Below are 25,429 nucleotides of genomic sequence, written 5' to 3'. Positions count from 1 at the left end.
TGTGTCCTGGTGAGAGCCCGAGACCAAAAAACATTCCCAGTTCCAATAACTCGCAGACTTTGCAAACCTTTGGAGAGTTCCTGCTGCTGTTGCTCTCTGCAAGACTTTGGTTCAGGGGCATGTTTGACTTCTCTGCATCTCAACATCTACTGCACCTTCCACTCTCCAACGGGGAGGAACAAGGAACTGGCACAATTACCCCACTCCCTGTGGAGCCCACAGCATCAGGGGCAAGCAGGGGGATGAATGGAGCACATGGAGAGGTGGCAGGAATGCAGCTTGGTGATTCTTCACTCCTTTGGAGGCTCTTTCTGAGCCTGGGCAGGACTTCCTGCACTAGATCAGGATGTTTTGTCCTTAATTCAGCATTTTGCAGAGTGGCTATAAAGCTCTGCTTGCTGTAGGGTCTGTCTGCAATGGCTGTCAGATCTAGGCTTTCCCAAATAACCTATAATCCCAATTATTTTCTTTAAAGTCTTCACAGCACACAGCTCCACCTATAAACTAAAGATTCCATGATCTTTTTGGGGTCCTCAAACTCTAATCAACATAGAACTGGATGTGCAAAATTTGTGTAGTGATGGTGAGAAAATCCCAAACCTGGGGTGTTCGGTGCTAAGTGCCGTGAAGCAGTAAAGAGTAAAAAAATCTGGCTTCAGATGTCTGCAGGGAAGCAAGGGTAAACCTTGGAAAATTTGGCCATCTTTGAAAGATTTGCAATTGTAAAGAAAGGCCCAATGTCTTACCATTACTCTGATTCAGAAACAGTTGTCTGAAATTAGTCTAGAACTGCTAAATGTCTCTCCTCTCCCAGGTAACAAGTGGCAGGACCAGAGAAAACGCCCTCAGGTTGCCCCAGGGAAGGTTCATGTTGGATATTGGGAAAGGTTTCTTCCTGAGAGGGTGGTCAGGCATTGGAACAGGTTGCCCAGGGAAGTGGTGGAGTCACCATCCCCAGAAGTGCTCCAAGCAATGCAGTCTTGGTGCTAAAGACACCATTTGGTGCTGGGTTAATGGTTGGACTTGATGTTCTTAGAGGGCTTTTTGAAACCTCAGTAAACACCTGTTTAAAATCTCTCCCTGCCATAAAAAGCCCAGGCAGCTTCAGCCTTGCCTTATCTACATTTTAAAGCATTTTTGAGTTCACAAACCTGCTGTAGGGTTTGACATCCTGGAAGGTAACTTGAAATCTTATTTCTCTCTGGGCAAAGTCTGCCCACAGGCAGACCAAGGCCGAGCCTAGAGGCCTTAACCCTTGGTACTGCAAATAGGGTGGTTAACCCTGGCAAAATTTTGTTCATGTTTTGTAGGGTTTATTTATAGCCTGTTCCTCTCCACCACTATTCCAAGGCTCCCCATTCTCCCCCAGCAGCTGGTTTTTAGGGACACCTATCATTCCTGCCTGATGCTGATCTTGCTGGAAGTGGTGCCTGAGGTGTCTGAGCAGCCCATCCACCAGCAGCACTGGCAGGGTCTGTTCCTAGTCTGTGTCTCCATGGTGGCTTTGTCAGGTCTGTGACTACGTTTCTTTGTGGTTTTCTCACCCTCATCAATTGATGTGACCACTGTGGGGATGAAGATATTTGCATTTTTCAACCCCCATCTTGGCCACATTTTCCACCTGATACTTTTTTCCACTGCTTTTTCCAGGCTGTGCTTCCAGCTGGGACTAAGGCTGGTGTCAGCACAGAGCCCAGTGAGCTGTTCCAGCCTCACTGGCAGCCAGGACAGCTACAGCACAGAATAAATAAAGTACACTTGCTGGCCTTAACTTCTGCTCCTGGGATTTTGAGTGGTGTCTACCCTTGTGAACAAAATATTTTGGGCAAAGAGTGAGTGAACGCTTTGCATTGCTCTTGTGCTAAGAATAGTGGAAAAAAGGCAAGCAGAGGATCAAAATATGAGATTTTCAGTGGGCAAAGTCCAAGCCTTACAGAAATGGATATTCTGGAAGCAGGACTAAAGGGTTCTAGAGACATTGATGAGTCAGTGGTACCTGTCCAGGCAGGGAGAGTGAGACAGGTGTTTGTGCTGCCCTTTGTGCAGCTGGCTGGGACTCCAGGGAGACTTGGGCTGGGTGAAAGTGATGCTCTGTATCCTCCAGTGCTGCATGGGAAATCTGGGGGGTCTCTCAGAAGCAGAAACTCTCCAGAAGCTGAACTCCAGACAAGTCATGCACTTTCCCTTGGTGCCTGACCTTGGGTTTATGCTGTTCTTACCCTAAAAGTCAATCAAAGCCTCCCTGGACACCAAGCTCCTTTTGGGCTTGGGAAAGCAATGAAATATACGAGTGAGTGGATCAAATTCATGGTTTACTCTAAATCACTTATCTTTCATTTGAATGCTGTGTGATGGACATAAAATCAAGTTGATAAACTGCCCTTTATAAAGAATGCTCCACTCGGTGTTTTTAAGCACACAGGCTTGACAGCAGCAGCTGATTAATTATTAATTAAAATAATGGTCAGGGAAAGAAATACAACGTTGCCAATCTATAATTACTTGGAAGCTTCTTCATACATTTTCCATGAGAGTCTTTTCCTTGTAAGACTCTGAAAAAGTATATTTAGTGTTTGTTTGCTTTCAGCTATGGTTTTCAGCGGATATTGACTGAAACAGCATCTTAATCAGTCTGACCTCAGCCTCCAGGGGATTTTTTTCCATTGACTCTATCTCTTCCTCCTTGCCTCTCCCTGTGTGCTGAAATTCTTGTCAGAGCTGCTAACTCTGTTACCTTTAGTGCCTCCTTTTTAAAGACTCTTTAGCTCAAAACTTTTCCTACACATTCCCATCTTGGGGTGGAGGGGGGACAGCCAGTTCTTCCCGACTGTGACCCGAGCTAAATTTCTTGGAAGCAGTTTCCTCCCATCCTCCTACTTTCCTCAAACTGATTTTCCAGCAGCAGCTGTGCTGAGGACAAATTATTAAGTAATGCAAAGCATTTTAGAGCCTTAAGGAGTGGGGTCTTCTGTCTATCCATTCAAAATGGATAATTCAGCTGGGGTTTCCTACTTCAAGCCTGCAGTGTGGCTGTTTTATTTTTTGCCTGCAAATTTGGCAAGGGCTCTTGTGTTATTTTCATCTCTGAATGCTCAGACACATTGTTTTTCATTGCTTCCTATTTCAGCAAGTTCAACTGAATCCAGCTTTTTCATTTCAAAACTCAAAGGTGTCCTTGGCCTCCCATTCCCTTGTTGTTTTTTGTTCAGAGTGATCTGGGGTGAATGTCACAGCTCACTTGATTCCCAGCCACACTTTCCAGCTGGACATTTCTCCTGGCACCGTCTTTATATTATCTCCATGGGATCGGTGATTCACTATTTCTGTCCCTATTTCTTCTGTGGCAGCAGGAAAACAGAAACCAACAGGACTTTACAGGTTATCTCTCAGCCTGGTCAGGGATTGGGAACAGGCAGCATATTCCTGAAAGCTGAAGGGTTTTTCCATAGTTTAGCTAGAGATTTGTTAACGGCTGACTGCATGTTTTTGGTCCCCTCTCAGGTGAATAAAATATCCTGGAATCTTCCTGGTTGGAAAGTACCTTAAATATCATCTAGTTCCAGCCCAAGGAGAGCTTGAGATGGAAATGTGCTGTGGGATCTTCATTGCGTCTGCAACTTCCTCATGTGGGGATGTGGAGAGAAAATGGATCCAGGAGTGTCTGAGGTGTGCAGGAATGGGGCCCTGGGCACAAGCTGGAACAAAGGATTAAGTAGGAGAGCAACCTGGGATAGTGGAATGTTGGAACCCTGGATGCTGAGGATTTTAGGCTTTCTGTGTGTTGAAAGACACAGATCCTAAAGAGAACACTGCATTTGACCTGAGGCCATGGAGAAGACTTCCAAAATAGAATGATAGAACTGGGATTGCAGGTGTGTAGTTTGAATGGAAATGTGTAATATCACAGCATAGAAAACTTAGAGTTTAAGGGTTTAGAATATATTAATATAGATAAAGATAAGATGGAGATTTTAGGGTGGAGTCTGGTCCTTCTTCTTCACCTTCTTCTTCTCCTTCACCTTCTTCTCCATGGGTTTGGGTGATTTTGTGTAATTGGATAAAAAAGTCCCCATTGCGGGGCACAGGTGGTTGGTTATTGGGTTAAAAATCCCGACCCTGAGCCAGGCAGGAAAAGAAGAAAGAAACACAATAGTGGAAGGCATCCCTGCTCAGGGCAGGGGCTTGAAATGAGATTGACTTTAAGGTCCCTTCCAACCTAAACCATTCTGGGCTTTTCTTGTCATAGGAAAAAACATCCACCTGAGGATGTTCAAGTATTGTATTTGCTGGGAATGTCTTGACAAAGGCAGGAATGATGAATCTTAGTCCATGTTCTCAGAAGGCTAATTATTACTTTATTAATTATATTATATTAAAGAATACTATACTATACTAAAGAATACAGAAGGGATACTTACTGAATGCTAAAAGATAATAATGAAAGCTCGTGACTCTCTCCAGAGTCTGACACAGCTTGGCCTTGACTGGCCAAAGAGCCAAAACAACTCACAGCAGAACCCAATGGAACAATCACCTGTGGGTGAACAATCCCCAAACACATTCCACATGAGCACAGCACAGGAGAAGCAAATGAGAGAAGAATTGTTTTCCTTTTCTCTGAAGCTTCTCAGCTTCCCAGGAGAACAATCCTGGGCGAAGAGAGTTTTCCAGAGAATATGAATGCCACATTCAAGCACTGGAAAAGACTCTGGAGAGACTGTGGGATTTCTGTTCCTTGAGCTCTTGAGTCATGTGTAGTTTATTGTGACTTATTTGGACCTCTAGAGGTACCTTCCCACTTACTCTGAAAACTCTGATTTCCGTGGCTTAAAGGCATTTTACTCAAGGTATCTTTGGAGGATATCTGATTAAGTGTAGCTTTTTGGGGTGGGATAATCTACTGCCTGCTGCTGACACACACCATTATCCACACAGTGGTGTGAGATTGGAATGGATGTGCAAGGTTTGCATGTTACTCCCAGAGAATGGAGACTGAAATAGTCCCAAGCATATGTTAATTTTCACTGAATATCAGATGAATTTGACAGCGTGTTTTAGTCATATGGCTCTAAGGAAACAGATGTACTTCTTCACTGGAGGAGTTTCTGCAGATTAAATGAATATTTGAGAGCTTTTTCTTTGGTGTTACCACTTGTCTTTGTACTGTATGGCTTTGATTTCTGTATATGATCTCAGTGCATGCAAAATAGGCACAAGAAATTATGCATAAACTCTTAGAAAGATTATACAGTTTGGTTGAATTCTGAACTTTACAACAATGAGTGACAGCAGTTATTACTAAGGATAATACTCTGAATCTTGCAACAATATTATCATGAGCCTTGAAAAATTAATCAACTCGGTATTTTCCTTAAATATTCTAGCCATATTCAAGTATACTTGATTATTGAAATGTGTCCTTCCTTTACAAGAACGTGGTTTTCATGAAGTTTTGATGCAAATGTGAGAAGAATTTCATTTATTTATTGCTTTTAATTTGAAGGTTTTTTAAGTTCTGAAAGTTTTTGTTGCTGAGACTTTCCTATGATTGTCATCAATAGGAATATTCTGGATTAATGCACATTTTTATTTTGATCCTGGCTAAATTCTAAGAAATCCATGGGGCTGTAGCTAAGATGTGAACTCACACTGGTGGAAGTGAGTCTCCAGTTGACTGCTGTGTTGATTAGAGCCTCCTTATTGCTTTTTCTTTGGGTTTTGGGTGCTTTTTTAGCTCATCTCAAGCATTCATCTCCTCTCCTCACCTCTCCTAATTTTTAAAGCTTGATGAAGACTTTCTCAGAACATTTCCATCAAATAAAGTGCATAAAAGCCCGAGGTGCACAATTTCTAGTCACTCAACACTGATAAGCTGAAAATTACATAATTCTTTCTGGTGGATTTTTTTTTTCTTATTTTTAGGGCTTTTACAGAAAGAATCTGCCAGTGTTCTGTTCCTACCTATTAATATTTCACACCAAAATGCACTTTCAGATCTTTCTGGGCTGACATGCACATCGGAATGATTTCATTGTTCTTCAAATGCAAAGCACTCTCACACTGAAAGGAAATACAAGTGTCTGCATTTAGGGATGTAAATTGTGAAAAAGGGTTTTAAATGCTTGTGGACAGCAGGATGGGTGATGAGGGAGGGCAGGACCACAGCTCTCTGCTTTGTTGTATCCCCATTTTCAGCGTTCCACAGCATTAGGTCTTTGCAGGGTCACATTTAAATTTTCCAGGAGACTTTTGTCTTTCAGCTAGACTAGTTTGACACTCAGACTAGTCAGAAGTGCTTCTGATAGATTTAAATTCCATTAAAAATCCCCTTTTGAACAGTTCCAGCATCACTAATTGCCAAAATATTGCCATTTTGCACCAGCTTGTGTTCTCTTTTCTCTTTGGTGTGTCCTTTTGTGTGTCATTTCAGGCTTGATGGAATGTTCTGCTACATCCTTAGGTAAATGGCTAAAAATTGCTTTCAGTAATTAATATTACATTAAAAATCCCTGTGAATTGAGCAGCCATATGGAAATATGCCATTCCACATTATCTGCCATTCAAAATGAGCAAGAGTCACTGGAGCTGGGATCTTCTGTGACATTTGGTTTGTGCCCAGCAGTGCACCTGCCTTCCCGAATGCAGAAGAAAGGAGGAACCAGAAAGTGTTGCCTGCACACAGAACTTGAGCAGCTGTCACCAGAGAAAAGTGCTCTTTAGGCTTTTCCAGGATTTTTAAAGACCCAAACCTCAAAGAAGTTGTGATGTCTGTGCTTGTTGTAGTTGAGACAATACAAAACAACACACTCCATTTTCAGAAAGCTTCAAACCCCTCTTTTATCTTAGTAGGCATCCTTTGTATGCATTCTTATAAAGCTCATAAGTTTATACTTTACTCATTGGTTAGAGGAGACAAAGTACTCATTGGAATAGGCAGTTGCAGGTTTCTCTTATTTATTCTCTTATTTATCCTTCTTTCTTTCTTGGTTTCTATGTCAGCGACCTTGGTAGGAAATTCTTTCAGGGGTAAACATGGATCCCCTTCTCAAACATGGATCTCCTTATCAGACATGGATCCTCTTTTCAAACATGGATCCTCTTCTCAAGCTTCTCCCTGGCTCACAGAAGTCGCTGTAAAACCTCTTCCACATGTGCTTTTGTTGCCAGATTTGTGTGTAACAGGAGTTATCCCACCTCTGCTTTGGGTAGGACTCCAGTCTGGTTTGAGGAGTTTCATTGACCTTTCTTGCACTGAAGATTTTCTGTGGCTCCTCATTTTACTGTGCCTCCATATAACCCAAAATAAGGACAAGAAATTGCCTGTATTAATATGGCAGATAATTCCCTGGCAGATAATTATGGCAGATAATTCTCTGCATTTCTCCTCAGGTTTGTTGTGCTCATGCTCGTTATGTTTCAGATGCTTCTGAGGATGAGGAGTGCTCAAATGTTGTCTTACAGTTCCCATTTAGGCTATGAGTCCAAAATCCCAACATGAAGGGAGTAAGGAGCCACACACCAGCTCATATCCCAGTTCAAGGTGGGCTTCTGCAGCTTGGATAAAAAGGGGAGAAGTGGATTTTTGTGCAAGCAATAAAGGGGTGCAGAAGGCAGGTCATGCACAGCAAATGAAATTCTGTGTGCAGCTGCATCAGTGCCAGTTTCCTGCTCAGAAACAGGAACAGTGTTAACAGCTTGCAGCCAGAGCAAGAGAAATCCAGAGGGATTTTGGGGATAGAAATGTTCTTTGTGAATCTCCATGTAAAGCTTTGTTTGAGCTGCTGTAATTAGTAAGTGCCCTGGCTGTTCTACGACAGTGTTTGACATTTTGTTCTCTCTGGCAGTCCATGGGGAGAGCTGAGATGAGGGAATGGTCATGATTAGCACTCCACAGAGTAAGTATTAGGGGTTTTTTGCCTTTTTGATCCATCATACTTTTAACCATTGGATTCTGTGGAGCCTAAGCTTTGAAATCCCACACACAACCTCCAGTCAGACACTGCCTTGCAGCAGTGGGATAATAATCACAGAATCCCACAATGGTGTGGGTTGGAAGGGACCTCAAAGCCCATCTTCTTCCACCCTCTGCCATGGGCATGGCCACCTTCCATTATCCCAGGTTGTTACAAGGTGTGCCCAAAGCTTAGCCAAAACCCCCTTGCTCCTAAAAAGGCATTTCATGTGCAGTAATGGTGATCTCAGTGCTGTCAGCCAATGATGTAGTGATAGGACAAGGGGAAGTGGTTTTAAAATGAGAGAAGAGAGATTTAGATGAGGTGATAGCAAGAAATTGTTCCCTGTGAGGGTGGGCAGGCCCTGGCACAGGGTGCCCAGAGAAGCTGTGGCTGCCCCTGGATCCCTGGCAGTGTCCAAGGCCAGGCTGGATGGAATTGGAGCAGCCTGGGACAGTGGAAGGTGTCCCTGCCATGGCTGGGATGGGATGGGATGGGATGGGATGGGATGGGATGGGATGGGATGGGATGGGATGGGATGGGATGGGATGGGATGGGATGGGATGGGATGGGATGGGCTCTTAGGTCCCTTTCAACCCAAACCATTCTGGGATTCTCTGATGTCACTTGATTTCACAGGTACATTGTCAATTCTGCTCTCACCCACAAAAAGCCCCTCTCAGGCTTTCACAGGTTCTGGGAGAGAAAGTGATTTCCTGCCAGCCACAGAATTAAATCCCATTGTAGCTATTTTTGTGCACAGTGGGGGCTGCAGGGCTCAAATCCCCATAGCTCTTCAGGCACCATTTTCCTTACAGCTGCTCTCTGGCTTTATACTTCATTTTAAACAATCAGAAGGCTCATTCAGATGCAGAAGAAGTTTTTTCTTCCCAGTCTCTTCACTGCTCTCAATACAATGGAAAATATTTTTGTATCTATGTGAATTCCCACTTCTTAGTAATACAAGTGCTTGCTGCATTTTGATTCCTGCATAGAGGACAAGGACTCTGATCCTGAGGATGTAAAGCTTTTGCTTGTTCACCAGAAAGACACAGAGCTCTTTGGCCAGGATCCATAACAACACCTTTTCTTTTGGTTGTTCACAAATAGCTCTGTCTGATCCAAACCCAGAGTTACATAACTTCTGTAAATTGGGAGAGACAGGAGTGCTGTGCAGTTTGGCAAATTCTCACTGAAATCTCTGCTGGAGTCAGCCCTGATTTTGCTGGAATACAGTAAATATTAACATTTTCCTGTAGATTTGGAATAGCTGTATGTGTATTCTCAAAGCAAGAGTGCAGGAATGCTGGAAAGTGTGAATTATTGCCCATGGAGGTGCTCTTGTCTTTGGGAAATATTGATTACTCTGAAAACTTTCAGGGAGCATTTTTTACTTATGTTTGGGTTAACAAATTTCTTACTTGAGAACAGTAAAGTGGCCCCAAAAATCTGTCTCTTTTCCAGGTTGGCTCTACCTAAGAGGACCAGGCAGAAGTGTTTGTTCCTCAACTGTGCATTAACATTTTTAAAGGAATATCTGAGCTCTCCATTTATGTACAGAGTAGTTATTTTTCTTGAGAGTAGCCAGCCAGGCAGGTTTCACAGGGCAGTGATTAAGGGACTCTCTGCAGGTATGAACCACAGATTTATGTTCAGTACTTCAGTGATGTTGCTGCATGACCATGGTGCTGCTGTCCATGAAAACTCTGCTTTAGGGAAACGAGATGCCAGAAAATGAACAGGAGCTATTTAGCTCCTCCTCAGGTTTACCTTCAAGTCCTTGAAATCTGTTTTCTTTATGTTCCTTAGGAGCAGTGGATCACTGGATGTGTTCTGTCTTTCTCCACGCACACGTTTTAGGGAGCTGTTAGATGCTGTCATGTGGGGTGAAGGCCCTAAGGGATAGTTCATGAAAATGCAGATGTGCACATGCCAAGGTAATGTGAGATTTAAGACAAATAAACCTACCTTCCATCACAGAAGGAAAGATGACTCTGAAACTTAAAATCCTGAAGCGATTTAAGTTTGAAGGGACTCTCAAAACTCAAATTTTCCACCCCATTCTATGGGCAGAGACCCTTCCACTAGACCAGGTTGCTCCAAGCCCCATCCAGCCTGGCCTAAACTGGTCCAAACTGGGTGATAGAAAGGCAGTAGAAGGTTCTCCAGCAGCAAACGGGGCAGCACTGCTTCCTGCAAGGAAGGCGGCCTGGGAGCAATCCATGTCTCCATGGAGCCACTGAATATCACAGCTATAGAAATTGCTTTCACATGAGTGAAAAGCTTTAAGTCAAAGGCAGGAGAAGACCAGATTACTCCATGCCAAGTGTCAAACAAAAAATTAGGGAACTGAGTCTGATTTTTGTTGAGTAAAAACACTACTAAAATCCCCTATTGCACTCAACAGTGCTTCAACAACCTTGTAGTAAATTAGATTAATAGGTGTTGATTTTACAGCTGCTTCATTATCATCTGCTACATTAAAATCTAATTATTTATTCCCACAAGCGTTTCCTTCTACTCTTGGCTTTTTACTGGTGCAAAGGAGCTGCAGTGCTATCTGTTCCTGCAGCCCCTGGGCAGCAGCAGGTGGGACAGCAAACATCTCTGTCACAAATAACCTGAGCAGCCATCCCTGCTCCCTACTGCAATTAAGCCTTCATTAGGAGCTGGTGAATAACTCTGCTGCTCCTGGCCACTGATCCCTCCCTCCCTTAAAAGGCAGGCATGACACAGATAAAGGTGGGGCTTTGCCCGCCCGAGTATTTCAGAGCATCCTCTCGGAGTCATGATTGCAGAAGGAGTCCTGGGGCACGTTCTGGACACTGTGGTAAGTCTGTGCTGCTGGTTAAGCGTGGGTTTTTCTCTCCTTAAGTGAATATACTTTGGATTTGCTGAAGTTGTGTGAGAGGGTGCAGCTGAAGTTCGGCGCATCCTCTGCTGTAACCTGGAGAGGTTTCATGTAAAGCCAGTTTCGGGAATTGTTAATGCAAATAGTAGATTCGGGTATCTAGGAGCTTCCTGAGAATGGAACTGGTCTTGCTTTTTAAAATTACAGGCAAGTTTCTAAAAGCCTCTTAATTTCTCTCTTTAGAAGTAGATATTTTTTGTCTTTTTTTTCTCTTTTTTAACATCACCTCAGGCTGAAGATTTCCTTGGATATGCTCCTTGAATCACCGTGGAAGTTACAGTCTTACACTTTAGAGGATTATTTTGGACTTTATCCAATGCTTATTATTCTCAATATATGTTGTTTTAAGAAAGTTACACTTCAATGCTTTGAGTATCTTATACATTTAATTTAATGGGTTGGAAATGTGTTAGCAAAAGAATAGTTTGCCTGTTCCGTGGACTGCAGCTGTGTCGCATATTTAAAAATATATATAATTGCTGTGTTACTCCAACACTCACAGAGTTAATGAGCGTTGCTCACTGGTATCAGCTAAACACTGTGCTATCAATGAGGCTTTTCAGAATTTAAAGTTAAATACCAGGTTTTCAGGGGGACTCTTTGCACTCTCGCTAACTTTCTTCAGTTTGTTCGTTCTTATAAATTATTTACGAAAGCAGCAAGGCAAACTTGAAATCCTGTAGTGTTTGGAATTAATAATTTAATGCTCTTGTTCCCTTTTAATCTCCTCGCTGTGCAGTTATGTCCATAGTCACTTTTCTGGTGTTAAATTTTATTAAGCAAATCAACAATGAAAGTAAAGCTGTCAATAAATAAGTTGCGTAGATCCAGACTTAAATGTTATTTCCCTCCGTGGAGCTTTTATCTTGAATTACAGCTTTAAAACCATCTTTACACTGAACATTAATCATATGAAATATTAAGAATGGCTTTCTGGGTTATTAGGAAATACATCTCCCAGTGCAGAATTGCCTGTGTCCTTAAACCAAGTTGCAGTTTCATGGAGTTTCTTGATGCCTGTGGCTGTCAAGGTGTTTTTTCATGTCTCTGTGATGGGTGCCAGCCCTGAGCCCCTCTGTATTTTGTGTACAGCTTCCCCCTTTTCCTTATTATCCTATTTGACAAGCCTGCCCTGACAGAGATAACAGTTTTGGAGTAAACATTCCCACGTTATCAATCGCTCTTGCTGACCAGCTTTGGGTCCCTTATTCTCTGCCAGTCGGGTTTTCCTCCTTGGTCACTTTGGGATCACAGATGAAGAGATCACACAACAAAGGGGTTCAGAGTAAAGGGGGTGGTAGCTGTTAAAAACGGGACCACAGTCCTGGTGCTAAAAGTGATTTCAACATTTATTATGATAAAAAGAAAAGGCCTAAAGCAAGGGGACCCACGGGCTGAGCAGGAGTGCTCCCGTTGAGGATGGCACTGGGGCTTCTTCAGCAGCCCCCATGTTCCTGGTGGAGAGGTACAAATTCAGTGGGTCAGAAGCCCCTTTTTATCCTGATTTTTGTCCCTTGGGATTGGTTTCTTTTTGGATTCTTCATTTGCACGAAGGTTTTAGGCCTTGATTGGCCCATCACAGTTCTGTCCAGGCTGGCTCATGGTGCACTTTACTGAGGTGTGTTATGGTATGTTGAGTACTGGATTTCTTATAACTACCCTTTTAACCCCTTTTACAATATAATAACTCAACTAACAGTACATGCTTAACAATTATCAACTGTTTTCCAACAGTTTCTAACCTATTTTTAACAGTAGTTATTGTTCCTCTGGGCTGAGGATCCCAAATCACTGTGGTGCGGCTCTGGAAGGTGATGCCCTCCACTGGTTCTGGTGCCTGCCAACCCTTTCAGGGATTTAATTTATCCCAAAGTCCACCTGAGCCTGCCCTGGCCCAGCCTGAGGCCGTTCCCTCTGCTCCTGTCCCTGTTCCCTGGAGCACAGCCCGACCTCCTGGCTGTCCCCTCCTGGCAGGAGCTGTGCAGAGCCACAAGGGCCCCCTGAGAGTCCTTTGCTCCAGGCTGAGCCCCTTCCCAGCTCCCTCAGCCCCTCCTGGGGCTCCATTCCCTGCTCTGGCCATTCTCCAGTGTCCCCTCAGTGTCCCTCTGGCTGTGAGTGCCCAGAACTGGCCCCAGCCCTGGAGGGGCCTCAGCAGGGCCAGCCCTGGGGACAATCCCTGCCCTGGAGGTGTCACACCACGGCTGGCACAGCCTGGGGGCCATGACCTCGTGTCCAGCCCTGTCCCCAGCACTGCCAGGGCCTTTTCCAGCCCTGTCACCAACACCACCAGGGCCTTTTCCAGCCCTGTCCCCAACACCGCCAGGGCCTTTTCCAGCCCTGTCACCAACACCACCAGGGCCTTTTCCAGCCCTGTCACCAACACCACCAGGGCCTTTTCCAGCCCTGTCACCAACACTGCCAGGGCCTTTTCCGGCCCTGTCACCAACACTGCCAGGGCCTTTTCTGGCCCTGTCCCCAGCACAGCCAGGGCCTTTTCCAGCCCTGTCCCCAGCACTGCCAGGGCCTTTTCCAGCCCTGTCCCCAACACTGCCAGGGCTTTTCCAGCCCTGTCCCCAGCACTGCCAGGACCTTTTCCAGCCCTGTCCCCAGCACCGCCAGGGCCTTTTCCAGCCCTGTCCCCAACACCACCAGGGCCTTTTCCAGCCCTGTCCCCAGCACTGCCAGGGCCTTTTCCAGCCCTGTCCCCAACACCACCAGGGCCTTTTCCAGCCCTGTCCCCAGCACTGCCAGGGCCTTTTCCAGCCCTGTCCCCAGCACTGCCAGGGCCTTTTCCAGCCCTGTCCCCAACACCGCCAGGGCCTTTTCCAGCCCTGTTACCAACACTGCCAGGGCCTTTTCCAGCCCTGTCCCCAGCACTGCCAGGGCCTTTTCCAGCTTCCCAGCTGCTCCTCCTTGAGCCTGCAGTGTCCCATGGGCTCACAAGGAGCTGGCCCTTGGCCTTGCTGACCCTGGGCCCATGGATCCCTCTGCAGAGCCTCCTGCCCCCCAGCAGATCCACATCCCACCAACTCTGTGTCTGCAGCTGCCTGAGGGTGCTCTCCATCCCCTCAGCCACATCCCTGGTAAAGATAAAAGTATTAAACAGAGCTGGGCCCAGTACTGAGCCCTGGGGAGCCCCACTGGTGACTGGCCACCAGCTGGATTTAATTCTGTTCCCTCCTTTCTGGGCCCAGCCTTCCAGCCATTCACTTTCCAGCCTTTTTTTCCTTTTCTTGGGTTGAAATCATTCCTGTTCTGTGCAGGAGCTAGGAAGGAGGAGGAGGAGGGCTTTTTTCTGTGCTCTTCCATCACTTATCAGTGACAGAGTGGCACAGATCCCTGGGCATGCTGCAGAATTTGGGGGAAGCAGCTGAGGGCTTCTGCCATGCACAGTGAACAACATCCAAATTGTGTTTGGATCCTTTTTTGTGTTTGGATTCTTGATTCATATTTGGATCCTCAATTTGTGTTTGGATCCTCAATTTGTGTTTGGATCCTCAATTTGTGTTTGGATCCTTGTTTGGTGCTTGGATCCTTGTTTGGTGCTTGGATCCTTGTTTGGTGCTTGGATCCTCAATTTGTGTTTGGATCCTCTATTTGTGTCTGGATCTTTTTTTGTGTTTGGATCCTTGGTTCATGTTTGGTTCCTTTTTTGTGTTGGATCCTTGCTTGGTGTTTGGATCATGCTCCCCCTCAACACGAAATGTTTTTCAAAGGATTTTAAAAATAAGCATAACACACAAATATTTGTGTCTTTGTGGAAAGTTGCAGTTTCTTACTGCTTTGGGGGCTTGCTCACAGCACATCCCATCAATTCTGTTTACCGAAGCTGCAGCTTCCCACTGCCCATGCCGTTCCTCCTGTGTGGAGTGCCCCAAGGAAACATTCACACTTGCTGGTTCCTGGCCCTCAGGAGCTCTGTATTTACAGGGTGATGCTTCAGTGATGCTGTGCCTGGGAGGGGTGCTTTGTGTGCCATGCAGTGGCAATGTTAGCCCAGGGGCAAACCCAGAGCACACAGGCAGGAGAGAAAACAGTGATGGAAGCACAAGTAGGCTCTGAGCTCCCCATGTTCACTGGCTGACAGCTTTTCTTTCAGGAAAAGGCCTTTGCCAATATTATTCACAGAGTGGCATGAAGGGAATTGAAACATTTATATTAGAATAAATATTATTTTTTTCTGTGCTTTGCTGCAAGTGCAGTGATGCTCCTTCAAAGACAGTGACTTCAACACAGAGATCTGCTTCAGAGGGCAATTGAAATGTGTTTGCTTCTATAAGTCACTCCCTAAATTTTGGATCCAATATCCTTTAAATCCACTTGCTCTTTGGTTTGCACATTGACTGTCCTTGTTCCAGGAGTGGGATCAGTGGTGGGTGCTGCTTCTCTAAGCTCCCCTGCTGGGCCAACTGCTTTAACACTGCAGGTTTTCCTCTGTGCCTGAAGCATTTCTTTAATAGCCCCTTTAATTTGCAAATACATTGGATTAAGGACTGTTCATGTATATAAGCCCGAGCTTTCTTATCAGAGACAAAAGAGTTAAAATATGGGAATGAACTGAATGAGATGGCTCTTAAGGTATGTTCCTTTCTCAAAGGATGTTGACTTTGGGGAGGGGAAAGATAAAAGAAAGTCTCTTTGTGGTATGGAATAATAGAAAATATATTTTCTGAATTTTTATTTCGCACTTTATGAATAATCCCCTTCCTAATTCTTTTTGCTGGATTCAAACAACCTCTTCCTTGCCTTGCTAGGGCACAAAGTGCCCTTGCTGTTGTCTGGTTGTCCTCCATCTCCCCCTCTGCTGTGCTTTTCCAGGCTTCCATGGGCAGCATGAGGCACCGAAGGAATGGCAATTTTGAGAGCTCCAGGCTCCTCTATTCCAGCATGTCTCGCAGCATAGACGTGGCTTGCAGCGATGCTGTGAGTACCTGGTACACTCTGCTGTCTTGGGAGGGGCCACAGCGGTGAATTCGCTCAGGTCAGGGCAGGATGTGATGGATTTGTCACTTTCCCCTTTGTGGGGACACTTTCCTAACCAGTGACCCTCAAGCAGCAGCTGGCACGGTGAAACCCTGAGGGTGTGTTGCCTTCCTTTTGAGCCCTGTAGCTCTTCATTGTGCTTTCTCCATCACTTCTGGTTTTAAACCGTGTCCCACGTGGCAGCAAGAGACAAATTTGTCTGTGTAAAGAACCAGCTTGGTGGCCAAGGCAGCCAACATATGGTTCTGTTAAACATCCTTTCATGCCTGAAAGATTGCTGACTCCAGCAACTGTGTGGCAGATTCCCTGCTCCTGATGGGTTTGCAGAACGCCCTAATATGGCCAATCCATAGGACTTCAGCAAGTGCTTCCCTCTCCTTTTATTTTTTTGGTCTTGCACTGCTGTGACTTTTACTGGTTGAATGCGTTCCCTTCCATTTTCCTTTCCTTGGATATAATGCTTGTAATGTTTTCTTCTGCTTGGAATAACTTTTTCTACCTGCTGTTTAACCACAAGTGTTGTGTCAAACTAAACAAAAGTGTTGTGTCCAACAACTGAACTATGGCTGCCTGTCTTCCCTTTGTGTCCCAGGTGAAATCTTGCCCTGCAAATCTAACTATACTTAAAAGCAAATAAAAAACCCCCAACACTTCATGAACAAGGGAGAATTTCTCTTTGCTTTCTTAGCTCGCAGAGGCAGATGAGGGACGAATTTGAGTTTCAAGGTTAATAGCAGAGTTAATGGTTAAACAAGCTGCAGAGACTTCACATTTCACTGAGCTCCCATAATGGAGGACTTGAAGTTGTTCTGGACTCCTGCTGGGGTCTGTGTGTTGAATTAAAACAGCCCCTACCCTAAAGAACTTTCCAGTGTTCTCTTTTTCATCTTTATTTTTTCTTTTTACCATTGGGAAGAATGTTTGCCATAGTGTTTTAAGCAGTATCTTTGTGTTCACACTGACTGTGATGTTACTGAGGTCTCTTCTGTTTTGTGAGTTATCAGAAATAAACTTCTAAAATTTATCTTCCAGGATTTGGCCAACTTCATCCAAGAAAACTTTAAGAAGAGAGAATGTGTCTTTTTTACAAAGGACACCAAGTCCATGTAAGGAGATATTTTTTCTCTTGTTTTTCAAGAATGGTGGGCTGGTGCATGAGGGGATTTCTGTCTGCAAAGGAAGGGAGAAAAGTTTTGGGTTTTTTTTGTTCAGAGCCTGGATCTAGCGGTGCAATCTCACCCCATTCCCCTTGTTTGGGTCACTCCACAAGTAACTTGATGCAAAACTAGGGATCTCATCTTCCAGCAGCTCTGTCACAGGGTTTAATATCAAATTCCCTATTTGAAGCATAAATGGGGCAATGGGATGCTTGAAGGATGCAGCTCTGGTATTGGTGTATGAAAAGGTGTATGCATCAGATGTTTGCATAATTTAAATTTTCCTTTTAAACCCAAATCACTAATTTTGTGCACAAACCACGAAGTTTTGCTCAGGCTGATGTTCTCTTAAGACAGGGCATTAAACTGGCTCCATTGTCAGGCACAGGTACCAGTGCAGTGCTGGTTTGAGGACCATAATGCTGCTTTGTGGTTTTGGGGTGGTTTTTAGTCTCAGGAGAAAAGTGATCAAACAAATACAGCTGCAGAAATGCTGATATTGAGCTCTGAGGGCTCTCTGACACCATTCTTCTCTGAAGTTGGGAGGGAAATTAGTCTCATTTCAGAAAGTCTCACTCAGGGTCCTCCTCTGCCACCAAAAATGGGATGTCTGGCAAGGCACCAGCAATGGATGGAGGAGCTGGTGCTCATCAGCTTCTCTTCCTGCAAGCCCTCTGGGAGAGGATTGCAGGACTTGCTGGGTTATTATTGTCTAGATATTTTTAAGGTAAGCTGGTATCATTTGCAAGGTACAGCAGAGTAAAAGAAACCTTTCTAAAGGAGACAAACAATTCCCCCTGCTCCGTGTCCTGTGTGGAAGCAGGAATGTGGGCTGTGGAGAGGACCTTTAAAACCAAGTCAGCCCAGCACCACCACTAAAGCATGTCCTCAAGTGCCACATCACATCCATGTAATTTTGGAATACTTCTAGGGATGGTGGCTGCACCACCACCCTGGGCAGCCTGTACCAATGCCTGACACCCCTTTCCATACAATTTTTTTTCCTAATATCCAATCTGAACCTCCCCAGGCACAACCTGAGGCCTTTTTCACCTGTCCTGTCACTTGTCACCTGGGAGAGGAGATGCAGGGAACTCATCCTCTGTGGTTAAGGGCAAAAAAAGGGAAGAAACCCCTCAGCACAGCCTGGTTCCTGAGCTGTGTCCCTCTTCCCAGTGCTGGGCAGAAGCAGGTTTGGGGAAGGAAGCAGCATCAGGTGTTGCTCTGCTTTGTCAGGTGCTAAATCCCAGTATAGTCCCACGCACAACTGGTTCTGTAGCTCCACCTGCTGCTTTCCTTGCTGGCAGAGCTCACTTTCCTGTGCCCAGGGTTTCCTCAGGGATGCCTATTCCCTCTTCTTTCAGGGGTAACTTATGTAAATGTGGATACCCTGAAAATCAGCACATAGAAGGCACCCAGGTAAACACCACTGAGAAATGGAACTACAAGAAGCACACCAAGGAGCTGCCTACTGATGCCTTTGGGGACATCCAGTTTGAAAACTTGGGAAAAAGAGGAAAGGTAAGTGGAAATATTAAGGATATTCATGAGGGCCCTGTGGAATACCAGTGGAAGCTCCTCAAAAGCAAGGAAGGTGAAATGGATTTTATTCTGATGGCAGGAGACAAGCTACAAAGGGCACAAGCTTGTTTTTCAAGCCCTGAAAATAGGTAACAAAGGATAATTCCTTCTGTGTTACTTGTTAGTTAAGCTGGTCATGGGAGTGAAAAGAGATTTTCTCTTTCCAGGCAGGGCAGGAGAATGGGTGAATGATAGTGAATGTATATAAAATAATCCCTGAATTATTTTATATCCTCATAGACCAGCTTGCTCAGGTCTATAAACAATTGCATATTGAATATTTCCCATGGTGGAGAGTTCTGGAGGGATGTAAGATGTCTGTGGAACTTCAAAAGTTTTATTCCATTTGTTGGGTTTTTTCCCTTGTGTCTTTGCTCTGAGCATGGACAGTGGAGGTGTGGGAAGAAGAAAATAGCTGCTGTTGCTGTTTTTGGTGGTTTATACTGGTGCTTGTGAGGAGTCACATGTGGCTGAGCTCATCTGCTGCCTCTAAATGGCTGATATTTAACACCAGTGCAGGTTGCTTGGGACAATCAAAATAAATGAGGAAAATCAGAGCCTGCTATGTAAATGAATTTAGTTTGTTTTATGCAAAATAGCAGAAATAAGAGGCACTTGAGTGGGAAATGAGACTGCAAGTTTCAAATCAGGCTTTAACAGATCCACGTACTTCACATATTTTTTGATGTGCACGTTTTAGCTTTGTCCTGCTTAGTTGTAAGCTGCTGTGTGACTGTACTGGAACAAAAAGTGCTTTGCTCTCTTGCAATATTTCAGACTTCTCAAAGGTTAAATGTTCTTTCCTCAGAGTGTGTCTTCCCCACTTCCAACTCTGGGGATCAGTTCATGGGGCCTCACTTGTTTCATGCGGACTCTCAAGGCCACTGTGCATATTTCAGAGCATTCTTTGTTCAAACACTGCACATAGGTCTCCTTGTCCATCCCATTGGAATGTTGGCTGGAATCACATCGTAATTCCCTGTTCTCATTCCCTGCACAGCAAGGCACCTACTGCTCCTGAAGATTGCCTGTATTTTCTGAGGATGCACAGCAGAGGTGACATAAATCTCAGGGTGACCTGAGAATTGCTGTCAGTTATCAGTGAGGGATGGGAAGTTTTATACCCTGCACTGTGCTTTTTTAGGACACACGAGTCCCGAAAAGTTCTGAGCAGAAATGAGATGTGAACAAACCCATAAAGAGGTTTGAGGACAAGTTGGGAGAGCTGGGGGTGCTCACCTGGAGAAGAGAAGGCTCCAGGAAGAGCTCAGAGTCCCTAAAGGGGCTCCAGGAGAGCTGGAGAGGGACTGGGGAGAAGGCACGGAGGGACAGGACACAGGGAATGGCTCCCACTGCCAGAGGGCAGGGCTGGATGGGAGATTGGGAAGAAATTCCTCATTCCTCACTGTGAGGGTGATGAGGCCCTGGCACAGGTTGTCCAGAGGGGCTGTGGCTGCCCCTGGATCCCTGGCAGTGCCCAAGGCCAGGCTGGATGGGGCTTGGAGCACCCTGGGATGACGGAAGGTGCTCATAGCAAGGATGAGACTAAAGCATCTTTAAGCTCCCTTCCAGCCCAAACCACTCTGGGATTCTATAAAATCCCACCCTCTGTAAGTCCAGCTTTTGAGCTCTTCATTTCTGCCGTGCTGCTCAGACCCTCTAACACCCACGAGCATCTCAGTCGCTGCATTTACTGTTCTGGGAGCCCAGAGCCCAGAAAGGCTTCCCGAATCCCCATCCCTGGCCTGGGAGCAGCATCCAGCGGCACCACGAGATGGCATCCTTGCACTCCGCAGGAGAGAGGGGCTGAGCACTGCAGTTCACCGCCTGCACTGGAGCTGACACTTTGCTATGGGCAGGGTATTTTTCCTGGTAGCTCCCCCCTCTCCTATAGGGGTTCCTCTCCAGAAAAACACTCAAAGCTTCAAGAGACTGAGGCTTCTTAGGGCAGAGGCTGTGTGAGTCCCTCAGCTCTCCTGTGTAGCTGCTGGAGCCTGCTAGCCTGCTCAGCATCCTCTGTGATGCCCTGAATGCTTTAACTCCTTCTGGGAACCTGTCTTGGAGCACATGAACATTTTTATTCAAGTTCAGTGTCTCTTAGGTGGAGACATTTCCTTCTCGAAGTAATCCTTTCATTTTGCTCTCCTGCAAGTACTGGGCAATCCATATTAAATCCTCTATGGTTCAGGTCCACCTTTTCATCTCCTGATTTGGCTTGTGCAGCCATGAATGTCTTCCAAAAGTGATGAAAAAGTGAAGGGGCTTTAAATAGCAAAGCATGACAAGGCCAGAGAAGCTTTTAAATAAATGGAGACATGTTAAGTCTACCTGAAGCTAAATTATGTCTCTTAGGTGCTTTTTGGCATCTTTGTAGAGTGTTCAAGCTTTACTACAAATTTGATGCATTTGTTTTGCCTTGTACTTGAAGCACTGGAGTGGGTAAGTGTTGTGATAGGGACACCTCTCACACGGAGCCTGGAATTTATTTGAATAGTGTAATCAAAATACAACTGTCATTATGATTATTAGTTCACTTTCAACAATGCTGCCTCTGATTCATAATCCAAGCTTTAAATAGCACCACTGGAGTTAGTTGCTGCCAGGGTGGTGTGTTCATCCTTGCAGAGCTCCTCTGAAGCCCAAGGTCATTGCTTATTGTGTTTGCTGGGAAATGCCCCAGTGAAGGCAGGAATTATGCATCTGACTCCATGTTCTCAGAAAACTAATTTCTTATTTTATAATACTATATTATATTAAAGAATGCTATACTATACTAAAGAATACAGAAAGGACAATTATTGAATGCTAAAAAGATAATAATGAAAACTCCTGACTCTCTCCAGAGTCTGACACAGCTTGGCCCTGATTGGCCAAAGAGCCAAAACAACTCACAGCAGAACCCAATGGAACAATCACCTGTGGGTGAACAATCCCCAAACACATTCCACATGAGCACAGCACAGGAGAAGCAAATGAGATAAGAATTGTTTTCCTTTTCTCTGAGGCTCCTCAGCTTCCCAGGAGAAAAATCCTGGGTGAAGGGATTTTTTCTGAGAATGTGAATGCCACAACTGCTCTTGCCCTTTCTAGAGGAAGCTGGGTTGGGTGCCTGGTTGTAGGGGAAGGATAAAGGTGCTTCAGGGGAAGAACAAGGATTTCATCTTCACCTTTCCTTTCATCTCCTGGCTGCTGGAACAAGGCTGAGCTGCAGAGAAGAAAATGCAGTTGCTGGGTTGTTCCCAGCCACCTCTATTTATCTCCTGCTGTGTTTGTTCTCCTGTTTTCTCTCCTCAAGTACATCCGCCTGTCGTGTGACACAGACTCTGAGACCCTCTACGACCTCATGACCCAGCACTGGAACCTGAAGACCCCCAACCTCGTCATCTCCGTCACCGGCGGCGCCAAGAACTTCGCGCTCAAGCCCCGCATGCGCAAGATCTTCAGCAGGCTGATCTACATCGCCCAGTCCAAGGGTGAGCACTGCTGCTGGGCCTCTGCCACCTCACTGGTGCACTGCAGGGCTGCAGGGGCAGCAGCTGCAAGGCTCTGGGGGGGAGCAGAGTGCTCATCTGTCTGCTGCCAGATGTGATTTATTAAAAATATGGATGTTGATCTAGTACCGATATCCAACTGTGATGGACAAAGACTCTCTAGCAGTTTAAAGCTAGAAAGTGTGTGTTTATTGTGGGATAGCTGCCAAGTACACACTGCAATATACAGGTGATTACAGAGTCCTTTTATCTATACAAGTATTGAATACCCAAAATACAAATGTATATTCATAACTTTGGTGCCTCCCATTCTCTGTTTCATATGGTAATTAGTTCAAATTCATTCATATGGTAATTAGTTCAACCATTAAACTTGCACAGTTTGTTCCTTGGAATGGGTCGGTGGTCCCTTTCATGGAGAGGGTTCCCAAAATGAGGAAGTAAATGAAGTCTTCCTCGTCCTGACCTTTCTGCCTTTTCAATGCAGATATGACAAATGAACCCTTGGTAGAACTCCCATTCCCGTCTTCAATTGGTTTCAGAACAGAGGAGGCCACAATTGTCTTTTGTTCCTAAAAGCTATTTATTGGTTTCTATATTCTTCTTTATAAACCCAGCTAACCAAACATTGTGTTGACAAGCAATCAGTTATTAGTTAACTACTGGGTGATGGTGTGATGGTGTTCACAGGGGTCCCAAGACCAGGGAAGAGATGAGAATCTTGACTCCATGTTTCAGAAGGCTTGATTTATTATTTTATTATATATATTATATTAAAACTATACTAAAAGAATAGAAGAAGGGATTTCATCAGAAGGCTAGCTCAGAGTAGAAAAAGGATAACAAAGGCTTGTGACTGACTGAGACAGTCTGGACAGCTGGGCTGTGACTGGCCATTAATTAGAAACAAGAACATGAGACCAATCACAGATCCACCTGTTGCTTTCCACAGCAGCAGATAATCAATGTTTACATTTTGTTCCTGAGGCCTCTCAACTTCTCAGGAGAAAAAATAATAAGGAAAGGATTTTTCAGAAAAGTTGTCTGTGACACTCAACTTCATCAGGGCCTACCCATTTGCTTTGATTAACTCCAACAAAGCTTATCTCTAACTAAAACCTCAGCTCCTCTATAATCCCTAAATTCCTTAAAATTCACGTCCCACTTGGACCATGTGTGGCATTAATGGTTTGGAAGTAGCGGGAGTGGGATTTAGGGGAGTGGACTCAGGGGTGCCTGTGATAGCATAAGTGAGTTGTGTATCATCTCTCTTGTGCTCAATTGAAGAGCCACCCCCAAGGTCACCAGAGGGGTTTGGTTATGTCTTTGAGGCCGTGGCAGGGTGGGTGCTGGGCTGTGCTCCCCCAGGTGAGCGGGTGTTGTTCCAGGAGCCTGGATCTTCACCGGGGGAACGCACTACGGGCTGATGAAGTACATCGGGGAGGTGGTGAGGGACAACACCATCAGCCGCAGCTCCGAGGAGAACGTGGTGGCCATCGGCATCGCCGCCTGGGGCATGATCTCCAACCGCGAATCGCTCATCCGCACCGCCACCAGCGACGTAAGGAGCGCGCCATGGCGTGTGGGAGGGGTGAAAGCTTCACAAAACAGTCTCACAGATATGTGTGCTTGGCAGAAACATTTTTACATGTAGAATCTGCAGAAGGAATAGAAATGAAAACAAGTTTTGATATAGAAGAAAAGAATTGCTGAGCCAGCATTACTGGATAACCAAGGAGGCAAAGGCTGTGTTAGTTAGAAGGGGTTTTTATGGCTTAGAGCAAAGGATAAACCCACCCCAAACAAGAAGATGTTTTTACCAAGCAGAAAGATAGCACAGGCAAACAACTCAGCAAATGTTGCAAGTAGAAAAAAGGTCTCAGAATTTTCCACAGCAAGAAAAATGAACTTCTAGCTTAAACTGTAATGTACTGACTTTTAGTGACTGGAGAACAGTAACATGAATATGGTAGTTATAGCAGTTATGATAGGCTGTAGGTAAAAGTTAAGGTACAGATTTGTTCTACTGTATTAAGATGCTCAGCAAAGAAAATTATATAATGCATTGTAACCAAAACCAAAGGGTCTCCAGGCCTGCCTGCAGCTGGAGCTGACAGCTGTGGGCACAGCTCTGTTACCCACAACCCTGGGCTGCTGTGACATCTTGGATGGAATAAACTGCATTTTGAAGAGCTGCCTAGAGTCCCACATCTCTCACTCAGGCTCTTACAGTGGGGTTATTAATGAGCTTAAAATTAAGGTTGGACAAACTGTGACTTCTAAGAGTCCAGCTGTCAGCCCAGTGCTGCCACCACATTCACAGTTTAATCACATCCTCAAGTGCTGCATGGATGGGGTGGTGGGGAAAGAAAGAGGAGGCTCAGCCTCAAAATGTCAGGAGTTCTTCCCAGAACAGGAGGAAACTAAAATGTTCTCGTGCCCTAGTTAGTCCCACACATCAGGCCTGGTGAGGAGGATTTCAGCTGTGCCAGGTTTTGGCATGTCTGTGTGGGAGTTCCGCTGCTCTAACTCCGTGTCTGGCATTGCTTTAGGGAATAACCCACTCCCATGGTTATTCCAGCTCTGAATTCCCTGTGCACTCCCCCACAGCAGGGCTTCCCATGAGCTAAGGCACACGGTGGGTACCTGCTGCTGCTGTTTAGGATCTTCATTACAGAATCACAGAATAATGAGGCTGGAAGAGACCTCTAAGATCATTGAGTCCAACCTATGCCCTCACACCTCAGCTAGACTCTAGCACCAAGTGCCATGTCCAGTCTTTTTTAAACACGTCCAGAGATGCTGATTCCACCACCTCCTTAGGAAGAGCATTCCAGTACTTTATTATTCTTCCAGTGAAAATTTTTTTCCCAATATCCAACCTATCCCTTCCCTGACATAGCTTGACCCTGCCATCCTTCCTGTCAGAAGGGATAGCCCCCCCCTTGTCTCTTGTCCGCCAAACACGACAGAACACCTCTGAAAAACTGTCCCACCGCATAAATAAGGTGTGTGTGTCCTTGAATCTTTGTCAAAGACACTGTGTGCCCCCAGGGGAGCTACTTGGCCCACTACATCATGGATGACCTGAAGAGAGACCCCCTGTACTGCCTGGATAACAACCACACCCACCTGCTGCTGGTGGACAACGGCACCCACGGGCACCCCACCACGGAGGCCAAAGTGCGGACCCAGCTGGAGAAGTACATTTCAGAGAGGGTCATCCCAGGTATCCTCCTCCTCCTCCTCCTGCTGCCTCTGCATGCTCTGGGGCACAGCCACAGTGATTTCCTTGGAATCAGAAAGCACTGGCAGCATCCTGTGGCTGCTGAGCTGGAAGGTTCACACTGTGTG

General features: G+C 45.3%; 1 protein-coding gene across 4 annotated transcripts in view; it reads left to right on the top strand.

Moving 5' to 3' along the window:
• Positions 1 to 25,429, top strand: part of TRPM8 (transient receptor potential cation channel subfamily M member 8) — a 101,683-nt gene that overhangs the window by 50,155 nt on the left and 26,099 nt on the right. For 2 of the 4 annotated variants that reach the window (XM_063162732.1, XM_063162734.1), the window contains exons 3-8: positions 15,682 to 15,786; positions 16,879 to 16,952; positions 18,368 to 18,524; positions 21,880 to 22,057; positions 23,464 to 23,636; positions 25,130 to 25,304. In XM_063162732.1, the coding sequence (XP_063018802.1) occupies positions 15,682 to 15,786; positions 16,879 to 16,952; positions 18,368 to 18,524; positions 21,880 to 22,057; positions 23,464 to 23,636; positions 25,130 to 25,304 (862 nt within the window). Of the gene's footprint in view, positions 1 to 9,761; positions 9,890 to 10,673; positions 10,783 to 15,681; positions 15,787 to 16,878; positions 16,953 to 18,367; positions 18,525 to 21,879; positions 22,058 to 23,463; positions 23,637 to 25,129; positions 25,305 to 25,429 lie in introns of all 4 variants that reach the window. The other 2 variants (XM_063162731.1, XM_063162735.1) reach the window with 2 other exon arrangements.

Source organism: Melospiza melodia, chromosome 8 (assembly GCF_035770615.1).
Source record: "Melospiza melodia melodia isolate bMelMel2 chromosome 8, bMelMel2.pri, whole genome shotgun sequence".
In the NCBI taxonomy this organism is placed as follows: Eukaryota; Metazoa; Chordata; class Aves; order Passeriformes; family Passerellidae; genus Melospiza; species Melospiza melodia.
This window is presented reverse-complemented; position numbering and strand designations above follow the sequence as displayed.